Here is a 14,853-nt window from a genome sequence, read left to right as displayed (position 1 = left end):
GGTGATATGTCATCGTCTCAGTAGTGGGACACAGACACCCTTCACCCCCATCTCAGCTGTCTTGGGGTGTGGGGGGAATCACTGAACACCAAGAATGGATCTGAAGGAAGAGTGGTCCCCATGGGATCTGATCTGCAGGGTTTACTGAGTTCTGAGCAATCCCACCAAGATATGATGAAAATCTGCCATGTTACATTGCATTTTTAAGATTTGCCTATTCTTTCTCCAAAACTGAGAAAATTACTTCCAAGCTTTCAAGGAATTCAAATTCTGAAAGACGTTTACTCACTCATTTATTTTTCTTTCTTTTTTTTTTTTTTTTTGTCTTTTTCTGTGACCGGTAAGGGGATTGCAACCCATGGCTTGGTGTCGCCCGCACCGCGCTCAGCCAGTGAGCACACCGGCCATCCCTATATAGGATCCGAACCTGCGGCAGGAGCACCACTGCACTCCCAAGCGCCACACTCTCCCAAGTGCACCACAAGGCCGGCCCACTCATTTATTTTTCTGACAAATATTTATTGATTGCTTACTATTTGACAGTTACTGTTCTATGCCTTCTGGATAAAGCAGGAAATAATAGAATTTTTTTTGCCTTCTAAGATGTATATCTTATTGGAGAGACAGACAAATTATAAAGAAATATATAGCAAAATACTGGGTAATGATAAGTCTTATGGCGAAAGATAAAGCAAAGCAAAGGGATAAAGAGAATCTAAAAGTGATCATTTAAACAAGGTGGTTATGGAGGAGCTTCCTGAAAATGAAACATTTGAGCAGAGTTGAGCTGCCACTCACATACCTAAGACAGAGGTTGTTGATGAGAGGGAACAAGTGCAAAGGCCCTGGGGCAGGAGTTGTTTTGGTGTGCTTAAAGCAGAGCAGTAGGGGCAGGCGAATAAGCAGAATTAGGGGGAAGAACAATGAAAGAGTTGAAATCAGAAAGCTTTGTAGTGACCAGATCTCCTAGGGTCACCTAGGCCAGAACAGGGTAGAGGCATTGAAATTATTCTATGTATAATGAAAAGCATAAGGAAGGGTTGGGTTTTTTGGGGGGGAGGGGGGTTGAGGGGGTATAAAATCTGATTTATTTATTTTTTTAAAGGATCACACTCTGGTTTGTATAAATAGAATAGAATATATATAAGGGCAAGAAGGTAGGCAAGGAGGACAGTTAGGAAGTATTGCCATCATCCAAGTGAATGATGCTTGGGCTTTGGCTAAGGAGGTGGCATTGGAGACAGGAGGTAAGACCACATCGTTCGTTGGTGGATTGGATGGGAGTTGCGAGAGAAGAGATATCAATCATGACTCCAAAGTGTTGATCTGGGCAAATGGATTCTTGGAGAAGCCATTTACTGAAATATGTGGAATACCACAGAGTACTGAAGCAGTTTGAAGTTGTAGGGACCCAAGAGATCTGACCTGGGTGTGTTAAATTTGTGATGCCTTATGACTCCCAGTGTAGCTGTTATGTGAACAGTTCACAAGGCTGGAATTCAGGGGAAAGGTCAGGCTGGGGATAAAATTTGGGAGTCATTTTCATACGGAAGCCATTATGATGGGCAATTCTAGTGAATAAGAGTCATCCAACAAAAGTTGAGAGGAGAGGAGTCGTCGATGAAGGGGACATGGTTATTATAATCAAGCAAATGATAAAAGTCAGAACACAAATCATGGCATAAGAGGAACAAAATATAGTCTAATGGAAAAAATATGGTTTTTGTTGTTTTTAATAATAACTCTTAGTGTTGGTAAGAGTGTGGGGAAATGTCAATGTCACACATGCAGAGGATACGTAATTTTGGAACAAGCACTTTGGAAATTTGGAACCCAGTAATTCCACTTCCAGGAATAATGATTTACTTATTCTTTCATTCACCCACTATTTATTGAGACTTCTACATATCAAGCACTGTTCTAGACACTGAGATGATAAAAGTAAAATATAAATAAATAAAAGATTACCCTTGTGGTGCTTATATTCAAGCAAGGATCTTATTACAGTGTTTTTTAAAAGAGTTAAAATTGAAAAAAACTAAATGTTTGACTAAGGGACTGGTTAAACAAGGCATTTGTGTATTCATAAAATGGAATGTTATATAGCCTTTGAAATATGCAGAAGAAATTTAATTACAGGGACAAATGTTTACAAGGTACTGTGAAGTTAATAATTATATTCAAAACAAGATGCATATTATGGATGCATTTACAAATCATACATGTCTGAGTATGTGTGTGCATGTCAGGATAATTTACTGAGATATTGATCTATGGGTTTTACTGTTGCTGTTGTTGCTGTAGGAATAAGTGACAGGTGTCATGCCTTCCCCATCCTAATATGTCTTTGTGTTCTGAGTGTGGGTTCCATAACTTATGTTGTCTTTCAGATATTTGGCAGGTCAGGGTGTAATGATGGGTATGAAGGCCCAACGAAGGAGGCTGGCATATGGTGGGGAGAGGGCTGCTGGAGGCAGAATTGATCCATCCTATGGGAGAGGGGATCAGCTTTCAGGATATTGAAGAGGTCCTTTGGGGGTATGTTCCATAAGTGCTTGGAACCTGTTCTCCATACACACAGCACCCTGCTCCGGAGCCTTCCTTGGGAGATGAAAGGACTTCTGATGGGGTGGGCTGGCCTGTGAATGCTGGATGACTGAGCATGTCTGGGGATGGAGCCCCAGGCCTGCCCTGGACAATGAGCACTTCTGAGGTGACTAAGATTAACAATGACTAGAAAACAAGAACAGGACTGAAATAAGTCAGTGTTGTCTCAATCAAAATACCAACATTTTTCTTTGCAGAATTTTACAAGCTAATTTTAAATATATGTGGGTACTTCAAAAGGTGAGAATCTTGAAAAAGAATCTATTTGAAAGAATCACTATACTAGAAGAGGTCATGAGTAATTTTTACTATAAATTTATAGTCACTAAAAGAATGTGGAATTGACATAACAAAGACAAAAGACCAATAAAAAAAATATGAACACTTGATTTACAATGAAGTTGTCATTGCAAAACTGTGTGAAAATGACTTTTTTTTTCAACAATGGTGGAAAGATCATTGAATATCCATATGGAAAAAAAAATCTTGGTCATTACTTCAAACACAAAGGTCACCTGCAGGTAAATAATAGATCCAAATTTCTAAAGAAACAAACAAATAACAACAAAAAAAAAACCCTTCTAGAAGATAATAAAAATGAGTATTTTCACAAACTTAGAGGAGAAAAAACATTAACTATAAAGGAAAACCTAATAAATGTTAACATTAAAATTAAGAACTTCTGTTGGTGAAAAACATCATTAAAAGAATGAAAAGCAGTGCAGGGTAGAAGAAGTAATCTGTAAAAAGGCGTACACACAGAATATATACAGAAATCCTGCTATCAACAAGAAAAGACAAGCAACCCAATTGAAAAGTGGCAAGAGCCTTGAACAGGCACCTCACAAAAGGGAATATACCATATCCGGGAAACATGTGAAGAGGCAAAATACCATTAATAATCACAAAAATTCAAAGTAAAATCACAATAAGCTCCACTACACATCTATCTGAAAAGCCAAGTTCAGAAGGACTGACAATATCAAATATTGCCGAGGACATAGTGTCGTGTGTAAACTGATACCACAATTTTGGAAAACATTTTGGTATTCTCTATGAAAAGCAAAGATACATATTCCATACGTTTATGGTAACGCAGCAACCTCACCAAACCCTTCTCTTTTGTCCTGGGCACACAGCTAGTCTACATTTCCCAATCTCTCTTGCAGTTTACTTTGGCCATACGACCAAGCTGTGACCGTGGAGATGCAGGATGAATGACGTAAGCCACTACCAAATCTTGCCCATAAAAAATCTCTCTGTAATCTTCCACTCTCTTTCACCTTTTAATAGCTGGATACTAATGCCCAAGGTGACCTTAGAAAAGGAACTAAAGATGACTGATTTTCTAAGAGCAGAGTCACACTCCTGCCCCTGTATCACCTCTGATAGATTTTATGTGAGTTATAAATAGACCTTTATTGCATTAAGCCATTAAGATTTTAGAACTGATATTAAGGCAGCTAGCATTATGGTTGCTATTAAATGCACACACACACGCGCACACACACACACACATGCACACACACACACACACGCTCTCAGGCCTCTCTCAGGTTGGTTTTGATTCATTATGCAACACTTCAACACTGAACTTGGATGTAACTTCCTCTGGTAAAAAACTCGGTACATCCTCAGTATGAGTTAAATGTCCTTGTATAAATCTTACAGCACTCATGATTTTATTAATTGAAAGGAAACAGACGTGCCAACTTTATACTCTTTCTATCTGGGCTTCAATAATACCTTTGTTATTTTTTTGGCTGTATAACTTGAACAAATTATTCGAACCTGTGTGAGTTTCCTTTCCTCAACTTTAAAATGTTATTACATCAAGAAACAAGTTAGACAAGGATCTAAGGACACAGACTTTGGTATAGGACTACTTGATTTTGAACTCCAACTCTGACTTTACAACTTGTTCTCACCAGTAGGCAGTGCAGTGGTTGAAAGTTCAGGCTCTAGAGCCAGATGGCCTGTGTTCAAATTCTGGCTCCAGCCAAAGGTGTATTTACCGTTAAGTTAATGACATTAAGCCTCAGGCCTCCTCGCTTATAGGTGCCTCTTCCAAGGTCTGTATTTTATGTCTGTAAATTTATATTCTATCCCTGAAAGAGGTTCCCCAATAATGTAAATCAAAACTTTCAGATTCTACAAAACCTGAATCCAAAGTTGGTTTTGTGACCTGGGATAGATATTTATCTCTCTGTGTCTCCATAGCCTCGCCTGTACAATGGGGTAAAAATGGCAACCTACTTCCTAGGGTTGTTTTGAAGATTAGTGAGTTGGTACATGTTAAATGTTTAGAAAGTATCATGCCATGCTATGTGCTCCATGTGTGTTGGTTCCTATAACCCCCACTTCTGGCCATTTTTTATTTTCTCCTTTCGCAATCCCTGTCAGGCTCATGAGTTTCTCTTTGTAAACTTAGCCCATGACAAGCTTCTCCTTAAATCTTAGCCCGTTCCCTTTGTGCCTGTGCACATTCTGTTCCATAAGTCTCCTGAGTTGTTTACAATCTGATTTTATCAACCTCTGTTTGGTTTCTTAAACCTACTAGACTTGTTCAATACCTGGCCCCCAAATTTTTATTTGTTTCTGTCCCCTAATTTCTTTTTCCTCGGAGAGACTCAGGCTTTTCTCTTAAGGCTTTCAACTGATTCGATGAGGCCGATTCATATTATGGAGATAATCTGTTTTACTCAAAGTTTACGGATTTAAATGTTAATCACCCCTTTAAAAAAAAATGCTTCCACAGCAACATCTAGACTATTGTTTTACCAAAAACTGGGCACCATGCCTAGTCAAGCTGACACATAAAATTAACCATCACACCAGCCATGGCCTGCATTGTACTTAAGATTTTTTGTGTACATGGAACAGCTCCGAGTACTGCAGTTTCCTGCTGGCTTACACAAGAAGAGCCTCTTTACCCTTAATTAGTTTTCAGAACCCATTGCCATCTGCTCCTTTCTGAGCACTGCCTCGGTGGGGATGCTGGAGATACGTCCTCAAGGGCAGGGCTCTGCTTCAAAGGGAGTTAAACCCAAGCAGAGAGCTCTTCCTGGATTTTCCCATGTGGACACCTCCTTGATTCTTTTGCCTTACACTTTGGTCAATCCCAGCTAGTCTGTCCCTCTGATGGAAATTAATCAAGTAAGGAAGAGAAGGACCAGGTGTAAAGAAAATTTAATCATGGGTAAAAGTTTATAAAGGAAGGTCACTGTGACCAGGACAATGTGGAAAGAAAGCATTGTTCTTGAGACCATGGGACATAAACAGAGGAGAAAGCATGTGATCACAGTAATAGCTGAAGTTGTAAGTGAGGAATGACCTGAATGCTGTCGGTCTAAAGGAATGAGAAGGGAGATGCAGGAGTAGAATACGCAGGCAGAGCAATTCTGAAAGATACATCCATAAACCAGAAGCATACACCTAGACTTTAATCCTGAATCCTAGCTGTAGCAACAGACTTAGGTAACTCCTACAACTCTGATTTTCTCTCTCATGCGAGAGAGGCTCTTCCTGGGCTGCCATCTGTCATGCAAGGGACAGAAACAAGTTGCAAAATGTCATAAGTCATAGGTTAAGAAACAGATTTAATTTAGTAAAAAGAAATAGTACAATGCCAGTCAGCAAAAGCAAGTCTCCCCATCATTCCAACGAGAGGAATTCTAGGGCCAGGACATCTCTGGGACATGCTTTGGGTTCTGTTGTAAGAGGGAGTCCTTTCCATTGTGGGTTTTCCTATGTGCCTTATGTTGTAAGACAAGTGTGAGAACGTGGCCATGTCAGTAATGGAATGAGCAGACTCTTTGGTGCCAAGAAGTCTGATTTGAAGATGCCAGCTATTTACAGGAATTGTTTAGAATTAAAATATTACCCCGTATTGGAGACTTTGGGGCAGCTGGGGATCTTGGGCATCTGTAAGATATTACACTTGAAGGTAAGAAGGACTCAATAATCACAAACATTTCATGTCACCTAGTGCTATGGCCTCACTTTATCATCCAGGACAGCCCAACTCTTCCCCAGTTCTCCCACTGCATTATTGGTGGTGGCCTCTACGGAAGCGCTGATTATCCTAGTGCTCCAAGAGATTTTTTGAATGGCATCTCTTTTCGAACTTACTATAAGGTTATCAAGCAAATGTGCTCTAGAGCTATGGTCTGAAATCTGCCACCACATTTGGGTTTTCTGCCCCCAGAGACTAGGGGAGCAGTGACTGAAGCTAAGTTACACACAGCAGGACAGACAGGCATATAAAGAGGGGAAAGAAAACTATATCTATAAGCTGGGGAAGGGCTTTTATACCTTTCAAGGTTCTGGACATTTTTAGCAACAATGATACTGAGAAAATAAGGAAGGATAATCTAACTCATCTCTCAGACTCTGACATTCTAGCTGAATGGTGATTTTTTTCCTATAGAAAAACAAACTTCAGCTCAACAAGGAAAAATCACAAGTGGGGGGGTGATTGGGTGATTCACCTCCTGGATCCACCTGGCAGCTCTTCCACTTCCTTGATCTGTATATATGAAGTGTGCTGGGCACCTGGGACACTGCTTCTCTAGGACGTGTCACCTTCTGTCTCCTCCAGCATGCGCTGTCTCCAGCTCCTGTTCGGGGCCAGTCCTGCTGCCCTCCTCCTGGTTCTCTGCCTGCAGCTGGGGACCAGCAAAGCTCAGGAAGACACGTGAGCTATCCCTTTCTACTCCCTACAATAAAACCTGGCAGGGACAGCTCCTCTCCTAACCTGGAAATCTACGTATCCCTTTCTGAAAATTTGTTTCAACTTTCCAGAACTCTAGTCCGAGGCGGTCTCATGGGCTTCCTGCCAGTTCCGCTTCTCTCCTCTTAGAAAGCCCCACAGCTCCACTTAACATTTCCACTGGGTGCTTCCAGGTTACCCGTAGAAATAAGGCTCCAGTGCACATATAGGCTGTAATTAATCATTAGTCTTGCTCTAACTCTCTGATCCCCATCCTGTTCATAATCTATCCTGTTCATAATCTACACCTTTGTTTAGATTTCTGCTCAGTAAACTTCACCTTCTTATACCTCGCCTCTTAGAAGAAAAGGGCACACAGGTCTGTGAGTTCCAATGATAGCGTTGGGCAGCTTTGGCAGGACTCAGTGAAGGAGGAGATGACGCTGCCCCACAGTCTGACATTGCGCGAGCCCAGTGGCTTAGACGTTCTTCCTGTCCTGAAGACTGAAGATGAGTACTAGGACCTCCTGCCCCCACTCACGCTGGGACCCAGGGGCACTGGTTCAGAAGCCAATTTATCGAGGATACATGTTTGAAGGAAGCAGGGAAATTGAGGCAAATAAAATGAAGTAGGAAATGCAGCTAGGGGTCTGTGGAGAGGCAGGGATACTCAGCAGATCTAGGGAGTTTTCCCTGCAGCAGCAGGGTTTAGAATGCTAGGTTTCTGGATTGTGATTCTGGAGGTGCTCCGTGTGGCATGCCCAGGTGTCCTGTTCTGGAGGACACTGTTCAGAGTTTTGACAAGCTGGTGTAATGGAAGCAAGTGTCCCAAGAAACCTGCATGGGGACAAGTTTAGATCCAGATGACACACCACTTAGCCCTGAGAGGAAGTGAGCTGTTGAAACTAATGTACTAATTAGGGTGACCAACCACCCTGGTTTGCCCAGGACTTTCCTAGTTTTAAAACTGAGAGCCTGTCATCCCAAGAAATCCCTCAGTCCTGGGCAACTGGGATGGTTAGTCACTCTAGCTAAGCTGGTTATTCTATCAATCCTAAACTCATTCACAAATGGGAAGAATTCTGAAGACACTTAGGTCTTCACATGCCTGTCTTGTGCACTGAGCACTAGAGCTATCAGCATAAAAAAATGGAATCTCCCTGAAATCTGAAATGCTTTGCCCTGAGAAAATGGAGCTATGAAGCACTGTGGGTCAAGAAATTAAATTCCCTTCTGTCTCACCCAACACCAAAGAGACTCAGCCAGGAGTTTCTGGATAAGATGAAGTCACTTTCCTGGTCCTGAACCCAATCCTCATTGATTGGGAGGAATAATTAACCATTTTCTTTGCCTCCATGACCTTTTCCTATCAGACTGGAGTGTGCAGTATGAATGTAGAGAGATAACTGAAGTTCCCAAACATGGCCATATGTCCAAATCCCCGCCAGAGCTAACTACAAATTCCTAGACCTTATCCAGGAAACAAAGAAGGAGGGTCTTCAAGGATGGTCCTACAGACTCCTCCAATGCATTGAGATGTTTACTGGTTTAACATGATTCTGTTGATGTGAAACTTTCCCCTAATGATGACTTAAGCCCAACCACTCAGTGGACAATCAGCAGAACCTGTAGGATGTTATTAGAAAATGACATGTGATATTGCACTTTTATTTTTTAATTTTTTTTTTTTTTTTTTTTGTCCATGGAAAGAAAGAAGATGCTCAATTTTAAATAAAGTGTCCCAGTTGCTTTATTAAACAAAATGACATCTGTACAAAACAACCAAACCAACCAACATACAAAAATTCTCACGGATTCTGATGCTGAGCAATTGATCTAACCCCCTCATGTCACTCCCTTGCCCTGTCTCCTGTCCTCCTGCCCTGCTCATGGTGTCTCCTCTATCTTGTGGATTTGTCTCCGATCTCTGTTCACTGCTTCTCTCTTCTCAGAACCAGTCGGAGGCCGATAATAATGGATTTGCAGATGCCCCGGGAAGCAAAAGCAAATGAGACAGTCTCCCTGGAGCTTAAAGTTAAAACAGAATTGAATGAATGTCTGGTGGTAAGTAGAGGCCTAAGGGGAGTGGCCTCAAGAAAAATCCAACTCCTTAATTATTAATACAATTTAATCAATCTCTCATTTTAATATTGCACATTATACTTAATAAAACATTCTCCTATATGTTCTGCTACTTGACCCTCAGAACAACCATGGGAGCTTGGGGCAGATGGCTATTCACATTTTATAGATGAAGAAACCCTGGTCCAGAGAGGTCTAGGAAGAATGAGAAAGAGAGAAAGAAGGAACGGGAAGGGAGAAAGAGGGAGAAGAGAAAGAAGCGTAGGAGCTGGTGAAGAACCGGTTCCTCCAAGGTCCTGAGCAAGACTGGGATGGGGTTGGGATTGGAAGAGGGTTCTCAGAAGAAAAAACTCCACCTCATTCAGTAGGATGAGGCAGGTGGGAAGAAGAGGGCATACATTCAGGTTATGATTCCTCCTCTCCAGAAAGCCCTGAGCTGAGTCTGCTCTCCTCTCACTTTTCCTCTGCTCTTTTGCTCTGAGTCACCAGCAGCTAATTCTTTCTCCAGTCTCCCCTTCCTGAAAAGGAGCTCTCAGACTTCTCCTGTTTCCCCATTTCACATCTGTGAGAGGGAGGTCTAATCTCTGAGCTACATCAGAGGTTCTCAGATGGTAACAGCTCATACAACTCACCTGGGAATCTTGTTAAAATGCAGATTCTGATTCAGCAGGGCTGGGGAGAGCTTCTAGATTTCTAACAAACTCCCAGGGCACACCAAAGCCATGCTCAAAGAACCATACTTTCAGCAACTTGGAGTTAGAGCATTATTCCTCTCATCCAGCTGCCCTCACCTCAAGGAAGAACCTGTGCAGGTATTAACCCACAGGGACTCTTCCTCAGGACTCTGATTGTTGTGTCCTTCTCCACCTGGCCAATGGTCTTCTCAGGTGTCACAGACAAACAATCTGCCCCTTGTTAATTACCTTTGTTCTACAGCCAAGAACCATCATCCCCAGCTCCTCCCTTACCCCCACTACCAAGATCCTTCCTGAAGGATACTCTCTTGGGAAGTACAAGTTATTTCCTTTTGGCATGAGTTTCCCAATTCAAATGAAACTTAAGGATAATGATTACAAAGAAAACAAAATGGGGAGCATGACGATTTCTACTTGTTAAAATGCACTGTAGAAATATCGCTGTACCTGAAGTAGTTGATTAATGGGTACAAAGCTGCACTATCTGCCCTAAGTGAATCAATGTGCAGTATATGCACATATTAAAACAACACACTATACCCCAAAATATTACAGTTAAATATTACAATAAATAAATGATAGAAAAATAAAAATAAATGTCTATAAACTTGAAAGAGAAAGATTTGTGATCATTGAGCAAAGAATATCATAGCCACTTTAAAAAATTTTCCTGTTTACAGTCCAAGAATTTGAAACATTTATGCTAATTTGGGGTGAGAGAGAGGCTGAATCATAATTTTTCAATTTCGTGTTTTGTTTGTCATAACCATAGATTAGGATGAGAATGTATACATAATGTGTACGTAAAATTTTTATGATAATGGTAGTTTCTGATGATGATAAATAATGAAAGTTCATTAACACTCCTGAAAAAGTGACAGGTATAAGAAATATGTTTAAGTCAGAAAAATTACATGTGATATAATTTTGTACTTTTAGGATTAATAAAATCATTCTTTTAAGAATGATATTAGTACAGTAAAATAAAGCAATCTTTTTAAAACGTACCCACGTGCAAGTAAGTGGACAAGGAGCTTCTTAAACTAAGTGATTTTGTAAATAAGGAAGAATTTATGGAAAAGGACACTGTTAGTTCTAGTCAACCAATTTATTTGTAGCTTTTAATTAAAAAAACATATAGCTATAAAAACATCTTCGTATGTTTAAAATTTAGGAAAATATGATTTGTTTATATAAGTGTGAAATTTCTATCATCTATTCCTCATTTTCTATTAGTCATAATGTTTGCACAACTGAATTTTTGATAGAAGTGAGGCTCACATTTATTTATTTTGGAATTAAAATATAATAGATTATACCTACAATTGTGTTTTTGAATACAAAGATTCTATAATCCTTTAAGGCCGAAGATAATTTATGGTAAACCGCAATGCTTAAACATTTTTGTGCAATGGATCATTTTGCTGGTTTCATGAAGTCTTTTGAATACTTATCAGAAAATTGCTTTCAAATGCATGAAGTGCATTGGATTACAAAGGAAAACTACCACAGTGAATAACAGTGATAACATTATTAAAAATAAACTTGTGATGCAGTAATACTTGTTTCTTTATCAACACATTAGCTGGAGAAGCAATGCATTTAAAATACAGATAAGTTTTATTTTATGAAGGCATTATCTGTTTGATGGCTGCTGTTGCTTAGCTTGAAGTACATTCAACTGTGCACTTGGCTTTGACAGCACCTCACTCATGCCACACTGGACATCCAGTGAATTCTGATTTTTTGTTTTGATTATCTACATGTTGAAAAATTACGATTCATGAAGATACATTGCTGTGAATGTCATAAAATGTAAACGAGGCAAAGGCAGGCTATTCTGAAGAAATATCAGGATGTTCCAAGCCATTCTGAGTAAAATTTCAGTAGCAAGAATGCTTGAATCTGCTGCCGGGGGCTGATGGGCTCTTCTGGGTAGAGTTGCCAGGTGTCAGAGCAAGCTCAGGAGATGGGCAGATGGCCTCTGTCTGATGTGATGCTGAGGCCACTCTGATGACCACCACATGTTCAAAGTAGTGATGAGTGCAAGCAGCGTTCCAAGATATCTAAATCTGTAAAGTTGTATCAACATATCTATGTGTCTCCTTGTGATAAAATCACACATACTACTAATGCTACTGTGGTTCAATGGTGACATTTGTAACTAAAGGAATGATAAATTTCAATTAGAGATTGATAAAATGTAAATTTTTTTTCCCACCAAAGTTCAGAGATTCACTGAGTTCTGTACACAGATCTCTCTGGGTTGATGGACCCCAGGATAAAACTCCTGTGTTAACATTAACTAGACAAAAGCTTCCTGACTCCACTGAAATGTATGTATATAATAACATGGGATTTCAAAATGCAAAGCATTCTCAAGTTAGAGAAGAAAAATAAAAATTGCATTCAAGATGTTATTTGCTTACCTAACAGCCAGGCTTGGTAGGTAATTGTTTTCACCCCAGAGTGAGGAAAGGCAGAGGTGAAACACTCATCACCAAAGGCCACACAGTTAGGAGCACATTGGGGCTTGGTCACAGTCCTGAAAACAAGTCCTGGCATTGGCTTCTACACGCAAGTGGCCAGGCTGCAGTCTCACCGGATTGCAGAGTAAAAGTTAATGCAGGTCAATTCCTGAAAGATCTGTCTAGTCACTAAAGCATCTGCTCCCCAGAGGGACGGCTGCCCAGGATGAGTTCTCCTTGCCCTGTGGATTCACTTGCATCTTCCTCTCCCCTCCTGAGCCTTATGTCCGCACTGCTAAGTCAGGAGTTTGAGGACGTGAGGAGAGAAAACTTCTGACATTAGACACTAGCTCCCGAAATGACACTACGAAAGTGGGCTCCTCCGTGCCTCTGGCCCACCTCCATCCCCCCTCTGCCCTCCGCTCCTTCCTGTCTTGTCCTTCCCTCCCCTCCCAACTCCCAAACTAACACTAGCTCCTCTCCTACCACCTTCTCACCAGATTAAAGCTTACCTCAAAAGCAGCGTCTTCATTGGTGGTTCTTTTGATTATAAATTCACTGGCTGCCTCTGTAAAGATTATCCAAGAACCTTCTTCTGGGACTTTCGGAGCAATAGTAAGTACAGATGTTGTCCAAGAGAAGAACTACCCACCAGGGAAGGAAAACTATAGACAGAAACATGGCTCTGGAACAGGAGCAGAACCTTCAGAGCAGTAGGACAGAGGAGGAGGAAGGGAATAAGAGCAGGCAGAGTTGATGGGGACCGTGCCCAAAAGGGAGGCATTGGGTGAGAACAGCTAACAAGAGAGATAAGTTGGCAAATGATTTGAAGAAATTGAACCCCAGTGGACAGATGCCTGGCAGTAGCAGAAAAGACAGAACACTAGGGCGGTGTTGTCTGAGACATGATCTCTGTCCTCATTTCTTTCAGGCACCACAAAAATCGCAGCCATTGTTGACATCGTTCGGGAGCTAAGTATCTGCCCCAACGATGACGCAGTGGTCCCCATCAAAGCAAACCGGTACTACACCATCACCACTCTAGTTATATCTTAATAGAAGCTGTTTGTCTCTCCTCAACACCCAGGTGGTTTCCTCGAAGAAAACTGGGCTGAAATATCTCTTGTGGTTCATAAAATAAACTTTTCACAAGTTTTCCCATGTTCCATCGTGTCTTTCCTCCAAAATTCACTCTGAAGAGCACCAGAGCACCCTAAATTTCTAAACCATTAGTCTTTCAAAGAAACTTTACTGAGGAGATTTTTTGTGTTCTCACTTCCCATTGGTATGAAGAGGGAGAGAAGATGAAATAGGGAAAAGGTGGCCCTAATTTCAAAAAAAAAATGAGCGGCAGAACCAGAATAGGCACCCGAGTCTCTGTCTTCATTGAGTTCTTCTGTGTCCCACTGCCCTTTGAGGGACTGCTCACATCCCAGGAGATGGGGTCATCCTGCATGTGGTGGAGTTGGGAACAGGGTCTGTGGTCCCCTGAAAGAATGACAACATTCTTTTCTATTCCATTGCTCCATTTCAACTGGAGAAAAACAACAGACTGTGACACTAGGGGACATCAGGCTCCTGTGCAGCACCACTCAGTAAGCTCAGCATAATAGGGGAGGCTGCATAGGGACAGAGGGGACCCTGAGGGGCTTCATCAGAGAGGGCTGGCTAATGTTTCCTTCTAGAAGTGGGATAGGAGCAAGGGTCAAGACACAAAATAGGCAGAGGGCATTCTGGCAGATAGAGCAGCAGGCACCAAGAGCCCAAAGCATAAAGTGCTGACATATTCATGGCAGGTAAGAACTTTGACATTGGGCAGGATTAAGTAGAAGTGGGAGGGCTAGAGAGGATGCCACCAAGGAGACCAGAGCATAACCACAAGCCAAGTGTGTCTGGGGGAGGAAGTGGGATCATATCCTCTTGGCCAATGATCCTACATGGGTATCAGAATTCAGGGCAGGGAAACACAGTCCTTGGAAAAGATCTTTTGATATATTAATTAGGATAGTAACATAAACTGTATGCTTAACATGTACCAAAATGTGCTGAATATTTTTAGTTATGTACTTTAATACATGCCCTATGAAAAGCAACCACACGCATTTTCATTCAATAAATATTTACCCAGTGCCTACGTGTGCCATTACCTGCTTTAGGGGCTTGGTTTTACAGAAGTAAATCAAGAATTTTTCATGCTAATTTGAAGCTTACATTCTTTGTGGGAGATAGGAAATGAACAAGCAAATACTATTTTTGCATTCATATATAGGAAAACTAAGTTGAAATAAGG

The 14,853-nt window shown here is 41.1% G+C and overlaps 1 protein-coding gene across 1 annotated transcript; it reads left to right on the top strand.

Annotated features, from left to right (window-relative positions):
• The first annotated feature begins 7,189 nt into the window (after positions 1-7,189).
• Positions 7,190-13,720, top strand: PIP (prolactin induced protein). Its single transcript, XM_063101321.1, has 4 exons — positions 7,190-7,303; positions 9,271-9,382; positions 13,064-13,178; positions 13,495-13,720. The coding sequence occupies exons 1-4, from the start codon at positions 7,209-7,211 to the stop codon at positions 13,617-13,619; spliced, it is 447 nt and encodes a 148-aa protein (XP_062957391.1). The 5' UTR covers positions 7,190-7,208; the 3' UTR covers positions 13,620-13,720.
• The last annotated feature ends 1,133 nt before the right edge of the window (positions 13,721-14,853 follow it).

This window comes from Cynocephalus volans, chromosome 6, assembly GCF_027409185.1.
Source record: "Cynocephalus volans isolate mCynVol1 chromosome 6, mCynVol1.pri, whole genome shotgun sequence".
Lineage (NCBI taxonomy): Eukaryota > Metazoa > Chordata > Mammalia > Dermoptera > Cynocephalidae > Cynocephalus > Cynocephalus volans.
This window is presented reverse-complemented; position numbering and strand designations above follow the sequence as displayed.

Coding starts and splice junctions, on each gene's coding strand:
- PIP (XM_063101321.1), top strand. CDS start 7,209: ATGCGCTGTCTCCAGCTCCTGTTCGGGGCCAGTCCTGCTGCCCTCCTC. Junction 9,383..13,063: donor AATTGAATGAATGTCTGGTG/GTAAGTAGAGGC, acceptor CCTTCTCACCAG/ATTAAAGCTTACCTCAAAAG. Junction 13,179..13,494: donor CTGGGACTTTCGGAGCAATA/GTAAGTACAGAT, acceptor CATTTCTTTCAG/GCACCACAAAAATCGCAGCC.